Source organism: Myripristis murdjan, chromosome 8 (assembly GCF_902150065.1).
Source record: "Myripristis murdjan chromosome 8, fMyrMur1.1, whole genome shotgun sequence".
Lineage (NCBI taxonomy): Eukaryota > Metazoa > Chordata > Actinopteri > Holocentriformes > Holocentridae > Myripristis > Myripristis murdjan.
Window position 1 is genome coordinate 5809554 of NC_043987.1, and position 16715 is coordinate 5826268.

The 16715-nt window shown below is 41.8% G+C and overlaps 1 protein-coding gene across 1 annotated transcript in view; it reads right to left on the reverse strand.

Moving 5' to 3' along the window:
- top3a (DNA topoisomerase III alpha) overlaps nt 1-16715 on the reverse strand; it is a 28502-nt gene that overhangs the window by 3796 nt on the left and 7991 nt on the right. Inside the window, exons 12-18 of the mRNA XM_030058732.1 lie at nt 14426-14611; nt 12708-12837; nt 10494-10607; nt 10093-10258; nt 9756-9902; nt 9381-9503; nt 3772-4493 (exon numbers count right to left, since the gene is read on the reverse strand). Coding sequence (XP_029914592.1) covers nt 3772-4493; nt 9381-9503; nt 9756-9902; nt 10093-10258; nt 10494-10607; nt 12708-12837; nt 14426-14611 — 1588 coding nt within the window. The remainder of the gene's footprint in view (nt 1-3771; nt 4494-9380; nt 9504-9755; nt 9903-10092; nt 10259-10493; nt 10608-12707; nt 12838-14425; nt 14612-16715) is intronic.

The following is a 16715-nucleotide window of genomic DNA, read 5'->3' on the forward strand; positions in this document are numbered from 1 at the left end:
AGGCTGCAACATAACAAAACTGAAAAAAGTGAAGGGGGTCTGAATACTTTCTGGATGCTTGGTATTGTATTATTATTTGGAGGCGTTGCAAGGAAGATAATGTTTTGTGCTCAGCAAGTAAATTGGGAACTTCTTACACTCCTAATTTTCAGCAATTTCAGTTTTTTCCTAACAAATTTGTGTGAGAGAAAAAACTCATAAATTTACAACTTTAACAGCAAAATTCTGTTTTTTTTTTTCCTCAGGACATTATCACGGCGGGTTGGTAAGACAAAAGTTTGTTGATTTTTAAGTAAATAATAAAGATGAACTCACGGTGCTTGTGCATGACGGCCTGGTTAGTTGGAGCTGAACGCATCACAGGTAGGATTTGTGTTTCTGATCAGATGTTTCATATTTAATAAGGTGGCTGCCAAGTTTGTGGCACATGCTAAATGAACAGACTTGGAGTCAAAGTAGTGCGCCTTGTGCGCTTGTGTGTTGTGTGCCGATTGTCCCAGCTCGGATTCCTGACATGACATTATGGCATTTGCGTCGTTTGCATTATACTGAAAGTATGTCATGCATTGTTGTTGATTTTGTTTTGTCTCCATTCGTGCTGCAGCGTCTTTATTTAGTAGTATCGCCCTGTATATGTCCGCATAACTTTAAGTAGTCCAGTGGCAGCGGCGTATACAACGCGCTCCTCATTTGTTGGCAACAATACACGTATGCATCTGGCAATGTTTGATCACTGGCTATGGATGCTGACACGAAGACTCATGCCACAAGTAGAAAGGACACATCCAGGGTCACGGATGTTCGTTTGCAAAAGTAGTTCTCATTACATTTTCATTAAATTACAACACTGTCTGTGTCTTTTTCTTATTTTTCAAACCGTGCCTCTCAAGCAGAGAGCCGTGACACCGAATGGCGTCTCTCCATCAAGATGACAAGACAAGTGACCAAAAGCAGTGGGCAGTGCCCTGCTGTGGAGACCGTAGAGTCACAATGTTCACAAGACGCCGGGTCAGCTGTTTGATGAAATCATCTCAAACCGGCATGCCAGGTGTTTGATGACGGCATCTCAAACCGGTAGCTGTTTGATGGCGTCATTTCACCAGCTTTGTGACGTAGCTAAAAAAGCTATAAATACAGCCTTGCTTGAACAGAGACTTTGGGATGAGAGATAAGCTGAAGAGAGAGAAGCGCCACCGCAATGACCAATCTGTCATCGAGTCCCCACAACATTAGTCCAGCACCCTGTTCCACCTCATGTATGGCATCATGCATGTCTGGAGACACTTTGGCTCCAAGGACACCAAGCAAGATTCCAACAGGGATGGTCACCCTAGCAAAGCCTCTGAAGTTGATCCTTTATTTGAAGTGCAGTTGGACCAGATTGAAACACTGGTCAACAGAGAGCATCTAGCTACACAACACAAATACCTCCAAGACTGCCACGAAGAACTGGAGGACCTCCAAGAAGAGAGGCAGGCTCTCCGCCAAAGGAGCCTTGCTTTATATGGCAAGAGAGAGAGGATCTTTTTCTGGATAAACAGTTTCTGAGAAAGGCTGTCCACCAATGGGAAAAGCGTCTCCTCCAAATGGAAGAGGCTGTCCGCCGCGAGAAACAAATTGTCTTCCAAGAAAAAGAGGATTTCCGCTGTCATGTTCTCCGAGAGAAAGATGAAATCATCAGAGAGAGAAACTGTGATCAGACAGATAGAGGAGGTCCACAGAGAGAAAGAGGATATACGCCAAGCAAAAGAGGAGCTCATCCTCAGAGAGAATGTCATCCACAAAGGGACACAAGTTGTCCACGAAGACTCCTTAGATCAAAGGAAGTTTTCTGTCAACAGAAGGACCTTTGCTCATGAAAGAAAGAAGTTTTCCTCAGAGAGAAACAAGCCCTCTGCCAAGAGAAGGAGGATTTCTTCCAAAAGAAAGAAGCTCTCCAAAGACGGAAACAAGCACTCCTCCAAGAGAAGGCAGATTTCCACCAGGAGTTAATGGCTCTCCAAAGAGAGAAACAAGCACTCCTCCAAGAGAAGGAGGATGTCTGCAAAGGGCTGTCTGCCAAGAGAAAGAAGCTCTCGTCCGAGAAAAAAAGGATGTCCACCAAGAGAAAGAGGATATCCACCAAGAGAAAGAGGAGGTCCACCAAAAGAAAGAGGAGGTCCACCAAGAGAAAGAGGAGGTCCAACAAGGAGAAAGAGGGTATCCACCAAGAGAAAGAGGAGGTCCACCAAGAGAAAGAGGTCCACCAAGAGAAAGAGGGTATCCACCAAGAGAAAGAGGATATCCACCAAGAGAAAGAGGGTATCCACCAAGAGAAAGAGGGTATCCACCAAGAGAAAGAAGAGGTCCAACAAGAGAAAGAGGATGACTACTGGAAAAAAAAGAGCCTGTACGGTATCTACTAAGAGAAATAGGCTCAACCCAGGAAGAATGTGTCTTTCCGCCAAAAGAAGGAAAGTCCCATCTCCTCGACAGACTTCCAGCAGGCAAAGTTCTTCTGAATGAATATCTCCCTCAACTGGGCTATATACTGTGAAAAGATTCTGCACACATTAATACCACACACATACACACCTACACACTCACACCATGCAGTATGGTACATGTTAACACTCTCTGAGGTGCCCAAAGGTAAAGTGCTGTCACATTCCTCAGAGTGAACAGCTTACCTTAGGAAATGTGCACCTTTACCATTTACTGCTCTCCCACATTTACTTTTACAGATACACCCCACACCCAATACACCTCCCCTCCGTAACCCAACACCCATGGTTGGGCCCTCTTTCTGTGAATGTACTGTGTTTAGTTTTATCTCTCATAAGAAATGATTGTCTCAAATTCTCAATGTTTAGTGTTAATGAGTCATGGTTGTCGTATTCCTGGGAGTCTTTGTGCAATTACAATACACCTGCGTTTCTATTGGCCTAACCTGGGGGAACACGAGGCTGGCATAAAACACTCACACACACCCACACACATTTATCCTAACCTTAACTCTAATCACTACTTGTATAACTCTAACATCTAACCTTAACCTAACCCTAAAGTTAGCTTACCTTTAAATCAAGTCTGCACCCTAAAATTAATGATTTTCTCTGAGGACCCTCTCTCTTTGTCCCCATAAGGAAGCCGAGTCCTTACAACATGATTGTGTAAACAGACTGACATCCCCACAACATTAGTAATACCTGGTGCGCGCACACACACACACACACACACACACACACACACACACACACACACACACACACACACACACACACACAAAAATACACAAAAAACAAAATAGAGCCTATATGTAATACATGTATTCATGATTTTTTGCCGACTTCTGTTTCCCTTGTTTGTCTCTATACACAACAAAGAAACCTTCAGTCAAATTCTGATTTCAACTGATCTCACACAATCCCTTCAGCTCATGTCTGGTGAAGGCAAATTCATTTTGTGCATGACTTGTAATGTCATTACTGCAATGTTAACAGAATATGTTACAACGGGTTTATACCTTTATGCAAGCAAGATGTTTCAGATTTTCATTTTTAGTGTGTTTTCACAAATAAAGTAGCCTTTTGATTGGAACCTGAAATTGCAGATTTGCACATCAAAATGAAAGTGAAAATGTCTGATATAACTTTTTTTTTCTTCAGATGTAGAAGCAAAAAAAACAACAAACAAACAGACAAAAACAAACAAAAAAAAAACAAACAACAAAAAACACTTTAAATGGTGGCTGAGGTTCATATATCCACCGTGTGTGTGTGTGTGTGTTACCTGGTGGAGGCACATTCTCATCAGCCCACTGGAAGAATCCACACTGCTGGTCCCTCAGTTTCCCGCAGGTGTGGAACATGCGGCCTTTGTTTGGCCCGTCCTTCTGCACCGTGCGTGTCACTGCTGCCTCATTGCAGTTACACATTATCTGTCCCGACTGTCCTCCTGCCGCCCCTCCCGGCCCTCTGTCACCTCCAGGGATGTTCCCAAAGCCCACAGAGGGCCTGGGGGGGTGGGAGGTCCTCAGTGCTGGCAGTGGAGGAGCTCTGCCTTGTGGCACCCCCTGCTGGATTGGCTCATCTGCCCACAGGAAGAAATTACAGTTTCCACCGCTGCATTTGTAGAACTGGCGTCCTTGGTTGGGGCCGTCCTTGCGCACGGTAAGGAGAAGCGCATCCTGGCCGCAGTTGCACACAACGACGTCACTGCTGGGGTCTGCACTACTGGCACCACCACTGGCCAACGGGGCCCGTGGCTGGGGAACCCAAGAGGGCCCAGGAGGTGGAACGGAAGGACGAGGATTTGCCCTAGGGGCTCGGGGTGGCTCTGCTCTAGGAGGCCTGGGGACTGGTGGGCGAGGATCTCCTCCTCCACTTCCTCCTGTTTGAAGGTATTTCAGATCAAGCACCTCCCTCAGAGTCTCATCACATCCGCCAATGCAACCAACAAACTCCAACGGCATCATCGGAGGGAGGCTACCCCTGCGGAACTTGAACTTTAACCTGAAGAACACAGAACACACAGAAAATGAATATTGTTTAAACTGATTGCTTTATGCAGCTGAAATAAACTCCATTAACTCTTTCCCTGTCGCAAGAACGGGAGCTTCACCAGGAGTCTACTGCTCCAAAGTGAACGTGGAAGATATAGACTAGATAACACATGATTTTGAGCAGCAATGCAAAGCTGAAAAATTTGTTGGGACGGATGCATAACAACATGTGTTTGTTTTGGTTTCATTTTCAATTTTCAGTTCCCTGTCTTTCAAAATGGCAGAACTACTTTCTGCCGCAGCACTGCCACTGTGTCACCTTGTAGCTTGAATGTGGGACTTGAGTTCGGCTGCTTGGTCATACAGTGGCAGTGCGACGGACAGAAAACAGCTGTGCCATTTTAGAAACCAGCTGGCAATGTGTGCTGTTGAGTATCCTTGGAAAAAAAAAATCAGCTCTGTATCGCTGCTCAGAACCGTGTTGTTTTCTGATCTGTATCTATTACATTAATTTTGTTGCACTACACTACCAGAGAAGCTCTCACTCTGAAAACAGGGAAGGAGTTAATGGACCAAACTTGGTGGATGTATCACATTTGCATGGAAGAGCAAATACCATTATATGGGTGAGAATCTAAACAGTCATTTTAATAGGGAGTGCAACAATTCAGACCAGTCATGATTTAAAACCTTAGTTTGCAGGCAAAACTGATCAAAGCAACACAATTGTAAGATTGTTTGTCATTTACCATTTTTAATGAAATGTACTGAAAAAATTTTAACCCACAGATAAAATAGCGAGCAAAACATCACTGATACAATGCAACATTTCAATAAAAACAACAACTTTACCAAATTTATGAATTCTATTAATATAAACTATCAGTGCATTACACATTAAAAGCATCACTGGTTATTATTAAAAAGGCATTTTTAGAATATTAAAGCATGTCATTTTTAAATACAAGTTTGACTGGAGCAAAACAAATTTTGCAGGAATATTTGAAGAGACTCCATCCCTGCAGACGCATTTACTCAGGAGTCGTAACAGCCACTAAATATTCTGCTCTCACCAAAAACATTAACTGGAGGCTAGGAATCTTTAAAAAAATCTTCTCTAAAACATGAGCCGTTGGCCTTCGACTGCTCTTTTGAGGATGCTGATTGAAATAAAATACTGGATCAAGCACAAACTTTTTAATTTCCACAAAAATAAGCTGATTAAATAAAAAAAAAAAAAAAATTTCATAAAGGACACACTATACTTCTCTTGAGCTGCCTGGAATGAATAATAGTGTCTCCCCCTTGTGCCAAAGGTGCAGAATTACTAACAGAGACCTTATACATATGGCATGGCACTGTGGAAACTTTGAACACTCTCAGCAAATACTTTATTGCTGCCACCTGAGACATAATAGAAGTTCAGCTCCCACAAGACCTAGATTCTGGATTTTGGGAGACTTGAGTTCTTTAAAAAAAAAAAATCTATTTTATTTGCAAGTACAGCAGAGAAAATGTATCCTATCAAACTGAAAAGCAGTGATCATCAAGATACTGATCAGTGAGGTTGTCTCTTATTTTATTATTATTTTTTTTATAATGTAAGAAGCACCCCCACAGTTTTTAGGAAAATCTGGAGAGCATATATTGATGCTTTACCATTACTTCAATCTGGTGATTTAAGCCTAATTTGTTGTTAACTTATTTTTTTTTTTGACTGGACTGTTAAACAATTAGTAATGAATCAATAAATATGGTAACGATACAGAGTTATAGGAGGTGGGGGGAGGGTGGAACTCTTGAATTTGTTCATTTTTGTATATTTGTTATGTAAAACATTTTCTTTTATTGATTACGGATATAACAGCTTTCTTTTGTTTTTGTGTTTCCCTTACAAAGGTGATGTGCTATTTTTTTTTCTTTCATCTCACTGTCTGCGTCTTCGGTATGCTGAATGTGAAAAGCTGACAATATCCTGTGCACAAATCCATATGCTGGATCTGTATGTACTTTTAGTGCATCACTGCAGCTTCATAACTGGCGTGGTGCACATGTTTTTCTGTGTCAGCCTTTTTTCGCAAGGTGATTTTGTTTTGGTCATGTTTTAAACCTCTGTGAAACTTCATCAAACTGATAAAATCACCAAAGCACCTTTTCAATGCACTAACAAGTTGTTGGCATGTTTATTTACATTTTACAAATTGCTCCTATTGTCTTTCAGCGTGCAGTTTTCAGATAAAGGCAATCGACTGACACTGTGCGGGAATCATGTTTGTTCTAAAGGACAGGCAATAGCTTTATGAAAAACATAATGAATTCACCTTGGAAAACAGAAATGGGTGTAATTAAACGCTTAATAATTTTACCTTGGAAAATGGAAATAGCAATTATTAAACAACTGATGAATTCAGCTCAGACAAAGGGAAGAGAGATGCTTAACAAAAAAGAAACAAACATTATTAAAAAAAAAAAAAAAAAAAAAAAAAAGAAATAGCGGCTGAAGGAACCTACTCATCCAAAATGCCCATCAGTAAGACAGAGGTCTGCTGAGCCCCTGTGGCCACTTGGGAAAATTCAGCAGGTTGCTGTGGCGACCAGCTGGGGCTGCAGCTGTAAGACCATAGAACTTGAACTGGAGTAAAACGGACTCTCCTATTCAAATCGACACAACAGGATGGTCAGAGCGGTGGCCATTTTTATTTGAATCACTGCCACCGCAGAGAACTGTGGCCGCCATAGCTGGCTAACTTCTGTATTACAGTTGGTGTGAATTATCAGTTCTCAAGAAAGTGTGACACATTTGACTGACCTGTCTGTGCGCTGTCACTGTAGCAACTATTCACAAACACCGTATTATTCTGAACTAGCCAAATGTGCACAGCAGGCGCGCCCCGGTGGCTGCTGGGTAGAGCGTGTACCATATAATACCCCACCCATCTCCCCATCGTTCCTGTCTCTCTCTGCTGTCACTGTTTAATAAAGCAGAAATGCCCAAAAAAAATGATCATTAGAGAAAGAAAATGCCCACAGCAAACAGGTCCATGTCCGTTCTACTCCATTCAAGTTCTGTGAGTAAGACACAGTCCACTGCAGCAGGCGTCTAATCTGGACTAACTAATCATTAAGCTTAAACTGCTGGGTGCAATCTGATGAAAAAGACAACAACAACAAACTGATATTGTTTTAGAAGTATTTCAACTTTGAGCTCTGCACCAGATTGGTTGCTATGGTAACGGCTGTTGGTGTGGAGCACTTTGGCTCGCTGTTATCGAGCTCGCCCTATATTTGGACTGAACCGAGGCACGTGCTCAAGGGGTTAACGCCCACTTGTGCAGACAGGAATTTTGAGGAGTTGTTGAGCTTCATGTTTCTTCAGCGCAGAGCAGGGCGCTGACATGCCACAGTTAGAGGGCCGTCCAGCCTGGAAATGCATGTAATGTGTGATAATAGAAGGACTTTGTAAAGAAAAGCCGACCTAATGTCATCTGTTACGCAATCTGTAAAATGTTCGCCGAGTATGGTGATAGGAGAGGAAAGGACGGAAAGGAGTGAACCGGCCAAATGGTTTGCAGAGACTGACCTGAGCATCTATGTATCAATGCATGTATCAATTCAAAAACACAAATTGTCACAGCAAGCTTTTTCTGTTGTTTTCTGTTATTTCTTAATAGGCCTTAATATGACAATCAGGGTGCAAAATTCATTCTTTAGCAGACAAATCAGCAAGGCTCAGCTGCCACACAGGCCTGTCGGTCATGTTTTCAGAAAAACATTTCCTTGCTTGTTTGTAACTTTTCTCCTACTGGCCAGTGTACACTCTCTCTGACAGAGAGCAAATCAAAGCAAAGTAAAGCAAAATAATGGCTCTGAATCCAACAGGCTGTTGACTGGCTCCCTGTTACTCTGCTCTAAACAAAGCGGCAGCATCCAAACCTCTGCACATTTTCTCCTCCTGTTTCTCTGCTGGCTGAGTGGTTAATTAGTCTAACTTTATTTTGGGACCAATCAAACTGAAAAATACTGTATGTTGTGTTATATGGGGTTATGCTTCAAAAAGATCTTTTTTTTAAATGTCTGCTGCATTAAATGATGATTGTACATTTGATAGTAATATTAGCTAAAATGTTTTTCTTCTTTATTTGATTGCATATATCATTTACCAGTTGCTTTTGTTTAGTTGGGCACTGTCCTGAACAGGGATTATATTAAAACAGGACTAGGATTTAATCTGGAGTAGTTAATCGTGGCTTAAAATGTGAGTTTCCAGAAACACAATTTAACCACAGCTTACTTACTCCATGTTTTTTATTTTTTGGTTCTGGCGACACCTTCGTTAGGAAGTGGTCACTGCTTTGGTGTTATGCCCTCAGTGTAGGTGCTACCCCTTGCAAACTACATTAAAACACTTTGCTTCTGCAGGTTTTCTCTGTGAAAAAGCCCCCCAAGCCTCTCAACAGGTTTGAACAGCAAATATTAAAGCATTCATGAACTGGCTGTAGCTCGAATCGCTAATTCATTGTATTGACTGGCAATAGAGAGTATAAAAATGGATATTATTTATATAATAGGTTGTGTATTATTACCTGATTTCAAAACCTGATGATGATTATACTTTATAGTTTCATTTTCTATATGACTGCGCTCTTGTTTCTTTTACAAACATTTCACACCTGATTTAATGCACAAAATGGCATGAGATATATTTCTATAACTTTTTTTGCCAGTAAAAATGATGTTTGGCGGGCAATTTTTTTCACCCGCTCTTGGCAGATGACCCTTAAAATTCATTTTAGACAGCAACGATAACCTTCTCTTCCCAAATCTTTTCCGCAGTTTCCATAGAAAAGGTTTCAGCTCTGGAGAGTGAGAGGTGAAAAGTGGTGCATTATTTGCTCACATGTGAACCGGGTGAGGCTGACAAGTGGAACAGACGCTCTCGTCCCTGCTGACCTCCAGCACGGTGTCGGGGAACCAGACTGCAGTCTTACAGGCTGGGTAGCCCATACAGGACAGGAACTTACTGCAGGAGGGAGACAGAGAACAGAGGATTCAGCTTATTTCACCTCAACCTTATCTGTTCAATGCTGTCCAACATTTTTTCTCGTCTTTTGTTGAGCAGAAAAAGACACAACAAAACCAAGTGCAAGACAGACAGCATCTAGAGTGTGTAATATTGAAGAGAATGTGCTCTCCCTTTTCACCCACACGAGTCCTTGGAACATAATACCAAAATGCGCTGAATGTAAAGCTCCATTGCTTCGTCTGGTCTCACCCGTTGCCCTCCCTCCTTTTCTTCAGCACCATGTCCCTCCTGCAGTGTGGGCACTTCCTGACAGGGAGCGGGATCTCCATGTCCTGCTGCTCCTGTTCGGTGAACTCCTGAGCCGCACCCAGGTATGGGGACAGAGCTTCATCTAACCTGAGACACAAACAGAGAACCAATGACTTGACGATTCCAGCAGACAACAGGACAAGTGTAGCTCAATGTTAAAGCCGCTGATGCAGGTGTTACTGCTTAATTATTTAGGAGGTGATGCTGCTCATTCAGGTCCAGAGAGGGCACCAGAATCACACAACCATACTGTGAGATAGAGTATATGGTAACTCACTTTTTGGCCTTTCTGGCAGACTCAATGAAGACGGCCTTATATTTCAGGATGTGGTGCTGAAGGACACTCCGTTTGTCCTTCCTGCCCTCTGATACAAGTTTGAGATCTGCCTCCAGCTCAGCGCGCAGGTTCGGCTTGGACATCTCATAGCCCATGGAGTTATACCCTGAACACACACAGGTGATATGGTATGTTATGGTAAAACGTCTGACTGAGCGCCAGGGAGAGGGTGAGGGAGAGAGTTGAATAACAGAGTTCAGCGCTAGTACACAGAACAGGACAAGCACATTGTAATCTTTTAATGAAAGCAAAGACGTGGCTTAAATAAATAACTTTGTGTATCAGGTTGTATCTTCTGTGCAGTTCTATGTGTGTGTGTGTGTGTGTGTGTGTGTGTTTACCCTCCACCAGTCCCATGCCCAGCTCTCCAGGGAGGAACCTCTGGTCAGCAGTCAAGCCCACATACATGCGACTTTTAATGGTTTCAATGTGCTCTGCATGGGTTGCATCGGTGCCTGAAATATATGCATTATACATTAGACAAGTCAATTAAACTGTCAAATGTCACAAAACCAGAAATTTGGTTGATATAAGCACCAGTGAAATTCTCCAACTCTCGATGCCTGATGGGATAGCGTTACAGCATTTTTTTTCCACTAGAACCTAAACACGAAGCATAACTTAGACCCAAACAAGGACAAATATGGGACAAAACTAAAATGATCGCCCATAGCACCACAGCTGCATAGAATCACAGAGGAAACGTTGCAAACGACCAAACCACAGCATTGCACAGACCCACAAGAGTCAATCTATTGTTACCACGATGGCTGCCAATATTTCACAGTTTCATAATAAAAGAGTAGTCCTTTTGCACAACTGTGGATCAACAGGTGCATCGGAGAAGACCATAGATGGAAAAAGACAGAACAAAAGACTCCTGCGCACTGTCCACTTCACTTGCAGTCAGAAATAATCAATAGCAATGTTTCAGTACAGAGACCTTCATCAGGTTATTGATAAGTTAAGTGGACAGAGTGTGGGCTACTTTCAGTATAGCCAAGCCAGTCCAGCTGCTGTGTTTTATTTTGGGGGGCAAACATTAGCCAGGCTGCTGCTGACGGTGTGGGGCTGCACTGCTCTTTAGGGTCTGCTCTTGGCTTAACGCACATCCATCTCAAGCTGCTGAATGCCTGGATTTCTCCAGTCTGTTTCATGTGGGAATAACATCGTCACAGTGAACAAACCACATCCACGGAACTAACAACAGGCTTTTACATTTGTTGTTCAGGTAAGCAACAGCTGCTGCGTGTAGCTCCCTTTAGCCAAACTGTTAAAGACTGCTACTGCTCTCTCCTTCCCTCTTAACCTACATAAAAAACCACATCTGTCAAGCATATGCTGAAAAAAACGCTTGTTGCTGGTAATAACGGAGCATTATGAGTTGTAGGCTAATAGTTCACCTCATTTCCCATGGCAACCGCTTGACCTGGTTCTTCTTATGACTTGTTTAAACATCTCTAACATGCATAACCCAACCTGTGTTGTGGTGTAACAATACTGCCTCTACATATGATAAATGAAACACTATTTATCTAATAACTCCCATACTCTCGAGTCTGTATACAGACGCAGAAAGTAGTAGCCACTAGATGGCACTAAAGCATCATAAAATTACATAGTGCACATTTAACGCGATTGTCTTGTAAATAAACACAGATAACAGTCATTAATGTGTGAACAATTAAGGTTTTCATGTTTTCAGAGGCTGTCTCTTAAACAGCTGTGTGGATCCCGTCACTGGACTTGGATGACTGGAGCTGAATTACAGTGTAGAGACCCCACAGTACGGGCCCCTGAGAGCTGCTGGAGGTGAAAAACTGCCAAACTTGCTTGAACAGTTGTGACCAATGCTGTATCATTAACACGGTCGCGGGGCCTAATCTGAGGTGTAGAGGAGGCAGGAGACAAACTGACATGAATCGAGTGCTTTAATCCCCACTGTGCCTACTTTAAATTAATGTCAGCATATTTAGCATCTTGCCTCGTAGCAGACAGTTATTGATGCCAACCAGTCTTGGTATTTATCAGCCTCCAGCCTTGTAGCATTAAATTTGCAGCTGCCCATTTTTTTTTCCTGGCCCACATTTGTAGTTTGTCTCCTCTTCAGTCAATACCAGAGCAGAATGTACGGACAAAATGCAATATATTTATAGAATGTGAATCCAAAAATGTAGAATAAACTGAGTTTCATATTACATTTATGTATTAATGTTCATTTTTTCCTTAAGGACACATCTCAGAGTTTAAGAGATGTTATAGAAATTTTAATTAATAATTTGTACATATTTTAAGACATGTTATGACCTGAAATTAAAAAAAAAAAAAAAAAAAAAAAAAGTTTAAAGATAAAGTTTTTTTAGAATCAATAGGAGCCCAGGGATACTGAAAACTTTTTCTTCAAATTAGTTACTGTCTAACAACCGCTTATACCAAAAATACTGAATATATATGAATATGAAATATATGACAAGAAACTATATGTGGTGTTATGTGAGTGTGACAATGTGGGTGTGTCATGCTGTGTTTTTCCATCACATTGTTTGTGTCTCTACCTATGCCATGTTTCTCCATCAGGGATATGAGGTCGGCTTCAGTGAGCAGCTGAGGAGGACTCGTCTGCCCATCCACCATCTCTATAGCCGACGGCTGGAACTGGGAACCCTGCTCATATACTGGAATCACCTGAGACACACAAAGTTTATCATACACACCCTGCAAGAGGCAGCACGCAACTGGAAACACATACAATATATGCGAGTACAATTAAAAGCAAGGTAGGTGAACTTCTGTTACTCCCTTTGATGTTGCAAATGGGACAAAATCAAGACAAATAGCAGGATATACAACATAAACAGAAACGCATGATTGGCCATAATCATTCTCCAATATCTTAACAAAGACAAAAACACTTAAAGGGACATCAGGCATTAAGGAACTGTAAAGTGAGCTCTGAAAACCACCGATTTCAGCACCGGCAGAAGTAAATGCTGAGTCATTCGGGCTGATCAATAATCCAACCCCAGCATGTGTACTGTGGGCTGCGCCTGAAATTGTTTACTTACAGCCCAATTTATTCACTATCCAGTCCACTAGAAAATACCCACAATGTGCTTCAAATTGAAGTGAATAAACAATTGGTATAATTATATCATAATTCAATGCAACTGAATTAAAACTGTTTACATGGGACAATACAAATATGAGGCACGATGCAGGGAAACAGCAAACAACAGTCAGCTGGAATTTAAATGGAAGCTTTTCCTCATGCAAATGGGAAAAACCAACCACTTTATTGGTCAGCATGAATGACAACCCTTTTTTTCTAATACACAAACAAGAAAACAATGCAAAACATCACCTTAGTTACAGGAATGATAAATAATGCAGAGTACATACAAATAATGAGGAAATCAGATGTGGGGAAAATGCAAAAAAAGGGGGATCAGGGCTCACCATGTACTACATATCCTTTGCTGCATGTCATTCTCTCCCTCTGTCCTGTCTGTCCTTTCTGTCTCTACTGAACCTGCCTACTAATATAGAAACACCCCCCAAAAAGATTTACAAAAAATAAGGTTGCTGTGAAGTGTGTTTAGAGTTGCTGTGAGTTGTTTCTAAAAGTGTGTTGTATGAGCGGTCTGATTCATTCACAATTTCTACCTCCTCCACCTGAGCAGGCTAAATGAATAACTTATTCCAATATTTGAAGCCACATATAGAAACAGCCGTCCAAGTTGTGTTTTGGTACAAGATGACTGCAGGGAAAAGAGGAACCACTTAACTAAATGAATGCAAGCGGCATTTTCTATTGAAATGTGACACTTAGCTTTTGCCTTGCTTAGCTGACAAAACCAAACGTGCACATGCTTGAAATTTCAACATTTTTTTTTTTTTTTTTTTTATCATTTACTTCACCAAATCAATACTACCTGAATACATTTTAACCTGGGATCTTGAGTGCCTGGTTTGTTTATGAGATGCTTGGTGCGTTCGAGTGCCTCACACAAATATCCGGCACATTTTTTTGAAGCAATGATTTTTCATGCACTAACATCGACTTTGTTCAGTTGATCTTCTTGACCAGTAAAAATCTTACTTCTTGCACCTTTAACAGATTCAACTGCCCACTCTCTTTAAATATACTGGCCATGTATGATCTTTGGAGACATAGAATATGGAGTGAGGGCATAAGGATTGTGTTTTCCACTATGTGTAATCATAGCCTGTCGTCCCTCTCACTGCACAAACACACATAAACACAAACTCCTACCTTGGTGCTCCACCTGTCATAGGGGTAAACGTCCAAGTAGTTCCTGGCAATGATCATGAGCCCCGAGGCAGAGAACTTCTCCTGGGCGATATCTATGTCAACCACAGTCTCCTGCCCCAAAGCATCCTGGGATACACAAGCCAGGAAGTGGCGGACAATGAACTCGTAGAGACGTGCCTCGTTGCCCTGGAGACAGCGGGAAACAGAAACACAAGATACTAGGATGTAGGATCGACAGGGGAGCTGTGTTGTAGCATGCGGTGTTGAGGCCCATTGTATTTCCAGTTGTGGATGTACAGTACAGGCCAAAAGTTTGGACACACCTTCTCATTCAATGCGTTTTCTTTATTTTCATGACTATTTACATTGTAGATTCTAACTGAAGGCATCAAAACTATGAATGAACACGTGGAGTTATGTACTTAACAAAAAAAGATGAAATAACTGAAAACATGTTTTATATTCTAGTTTCTTCAAAATAGCCACCCTTTGCTCTGATTACTGCTTTGCACACTCTTGGCATTCTCTCCATGAGCTTCAAGAGGTAGTCACCTGAAATGGTTTTCCAACAGTCTTGAAGGAGTTCCCAGAGGTGTTTAGCACTTGTTGGCCCCTTTGCCTTCACTCTGCGGTCCAGCTCACCCCAAACCATCTGGATTGGGTTCAGGTCCGGTGACTGTGGAGGCGAGGTCATCTGCCGCAGCACTCCATCACTCTCCTTCTTGGTCAAATAGCCCTTACACAGCCTGGAGGTGTGTTTGCGGTCATTGTCCTGTTGAAAAATAAATGATGGTCCAACTAAACGCAAACCGGATGGGATGGCATGTCGCTGCAGGATGCTGTGGTAGCCATGCTGGTTCAGTGTGCCTTCAATTTTGAATAAATCCCCAACAGTGTCACCAGCAAAACACCCCCACACCATCACACCTCCTCCTCCATGCTTCACAGTGGGAACCAGGCATGTGGAATCCATCTGTTCACCTTTTCTGCGTCTCACAAAGACACGGCGGTTGGAACCAAAGATCTCAAATTTGGACTCATCAGACCAAAGCACAGATTTCCACTGGTCTAATGTCCATTCCTTGTGTTTCTTGGCCCAAACAAATCTCTTCTGCTTGTTGCCTCTCCTTAACAGTGGTTTCCTAGCAGCTATTTGACCATGAAGGCCTGATTGGCGCAGTCTCCTCTTAACAGTTGTTCTAGAGATGGGTCTGCTGCTAGAACTCTGTGTGGCATTTATCTGCTCTCTGATCTGAGCTGCTGTTAACTTGCGATTTCTGAGGCTGGTGACTCGGATGAACTTGTCCTCAGAAGCAGAGGTGACTCTTGGTCTTCCTTTCCTGGGTCGGTCCTCATGTGTGCCAGTTTCGTTGTAGCGCTTGATGGTTTTTGCGACTCCACTTGGGGACACATTTAAAGTTTTTGCAATTTTCCGGACTGACTGACCTTCATTTCTTAAAGTAATGATGGCCACTCGTTTTTCTTTAGTTAGCCGATTGGTTCTTGCCATAATATGAATTTTAACAGTTGTCCAATAGGGCTGTCGGCTGTGTAGTAACCTGACTTCTGCACAACACAACTGATGGTCCCAACCCCATCGATAAAGCAAGAAATTCCACTAATTAACCCTGATAAGGCACACCTGTGAAGTGAAAACCATTTCAGGTGACTACCTCTTGAAGCTCATCGAGAGAATGCCAAGAGTGTGCAAAGCAGTAATCAGAGCAAAGGGTGGCTATTTTGAAGAAACTAGAATATAAAACATGTTTTCAGTTATTTTACCTTTTTTTGTTAAGTACATAACTCCACATGTGTTCATTCATAGTTTTGATTCCTTCAGTGAGAATCTACAATGTAAATAGTCATGAAAATAAAGAAAAGCATTGAATGAGAAGGTGTGTCCAAACTTTTGGCCTGTACTGTATGTGTGTATGAGGTTCATCTGTGTGAGTGTGTGTGTGTGTGTCTGTATGTTTAACATGCATCCATCTGTTTATAGCAAGTACAGTATGTGTGCATTTGTTTGCTTTTATTTGTTTACATATGCAAATAGGGTTCAGAAAATAACTGGCCTCAGGGGAAAAACAAATTTCAAAATGAAAAAAATACCCAGGAAAAAACTGCAACAGAGGAGGGATCCCTCCTTTTGTGCTGATATTTGATATCTTTAAGATATAAAGTTACCATGAAAAAAATTAAAGAGGAAAACTATCAATGAATAAATCTCTTATTGAAACTTTGGATAATCAAAATGAATCAAAAGTAATATTGCAAATGCCAAACAAAATAA